This window comes from Sinocyclocheilus anshuiensis, unplaced genomic scaffold (assembly GCF_001515605.1).
Source record: "Sinocyclocheilus anshuiensis isolate Anshui unplaced genomic scaffold, SAMN03320099.WGS_v1.1 scaffold493, whole genome shotgun sequence".
NCBI classification, from domain to species: Eukaryota; Metazoa; Chordata; class Actinopteri; order Cypriniformes; family Cyprinidae; genus Sinocyclocheilus; species Sinocyclocheilus anshuiensis.
The window spans coordinates 512,854-513,896 of NW_015537963.1; the positions used below are offsets into that span (position 1 = coordinate 512,854).

General features: G+C 32.9%; 1 protein-coding gene across 1 annotated transcript in view; it reads right to left on the reverse strand.

Moving 5' to 3' along the window:
- LOC107667915 (uncharacterized) overlaps positions 1-1,043 on the reverse strand; it is a 28,476-nt gene that overhangs the window by 11,690 nt on the left and 15,743 nt on the right. The window contains exon 9 of the mRNA XM_016459657.1: positions 377-500. Coding sequence (XP_016315143.1) covers positions 377-500 — 124 coding nt within the window. The remainder of the gene's footprint in view (positions 1-376; positions 501-1,043) is intronic.

Here is a 1,043-nt window from a genome sequence, read left to right on the forward strand (position 1 = left end):
ATATATATATTATTTGCAAACAAAACCATCTTTTTGTTTTACAACATCTTTGTTTAAAACATCTTTAAACATGACTCATAAAATGAATTCAGAGTCAGTAATGCCTTTTATAATATTGCTAAAACACCTAAAGCAAGTAATGTTAGTGATGCAGTTTTAACTGTATTCAGATGGGGGCGATATTTCCTGCCTTTTAACAGCCACTGATATTCTCTCCAGTGTTCTGAACAATCCCTGCTCTCATTTCAGATGCTGATTTGATAAACAGTCTGTTTGAATGAGTCTGTCTGAATATTGAGGACATGAAAGTGTTGTTAATTTCGACTGCATCTGAACGTGTATGAATGTCTTGATGCTGATAGTGTGTGCTGCACACCTTCGCTCTCGAGTGTCTGCGGTGAGCTGTGGGAGTTCTGCCTCTCCTGCGACCTCCTCTCCAGGGCTCGAACTCTGGCCTGTGAGCGCTGGATGAAATCAGGCCGTCTGATCGCTAAAGCCTCCTGCACACACAGAGCACACACTTTCATTAAAGGACCAAAAGAACAGTTCAATTCAAAGTTCAAAGTCCAAAATCAAGATGTTCAAAGCTGCATTAAAATCACAAATCGGTGAAATCACTGATATCTTTGGCATTTATTATCTTTTGACAATTATTTCTGCTAAACACTATAACAGCTGTGTTTGGATCATGATAGCAGGTTTCTAGCTGGTCTATGATAGTCATTAGCTGGTTTACCAGTTTAAAATGTATTTTCTACAAGCAAAAATATTCTCCTCTATAAAACTAACTAAATAAATTAATTAAATTAAAATTTTACAAAAGCAAAAAAAAAAAAAGATTATATGGATAATAATAATAAAAAAAATACAAATTGTATGTTGCAAGGAAAGAGAGATTAACACCTAGAAAACATGATTTATTTTTACATTTTTATTTTATGTTGTTGTTTTTTTTGTTTTCTCAAAAAAACTTTTCTCAAAACTTTCTCTTGGGAAAAAATTTATTTCAAATAAAATGTTTAACTCAAGTAAATATATATATA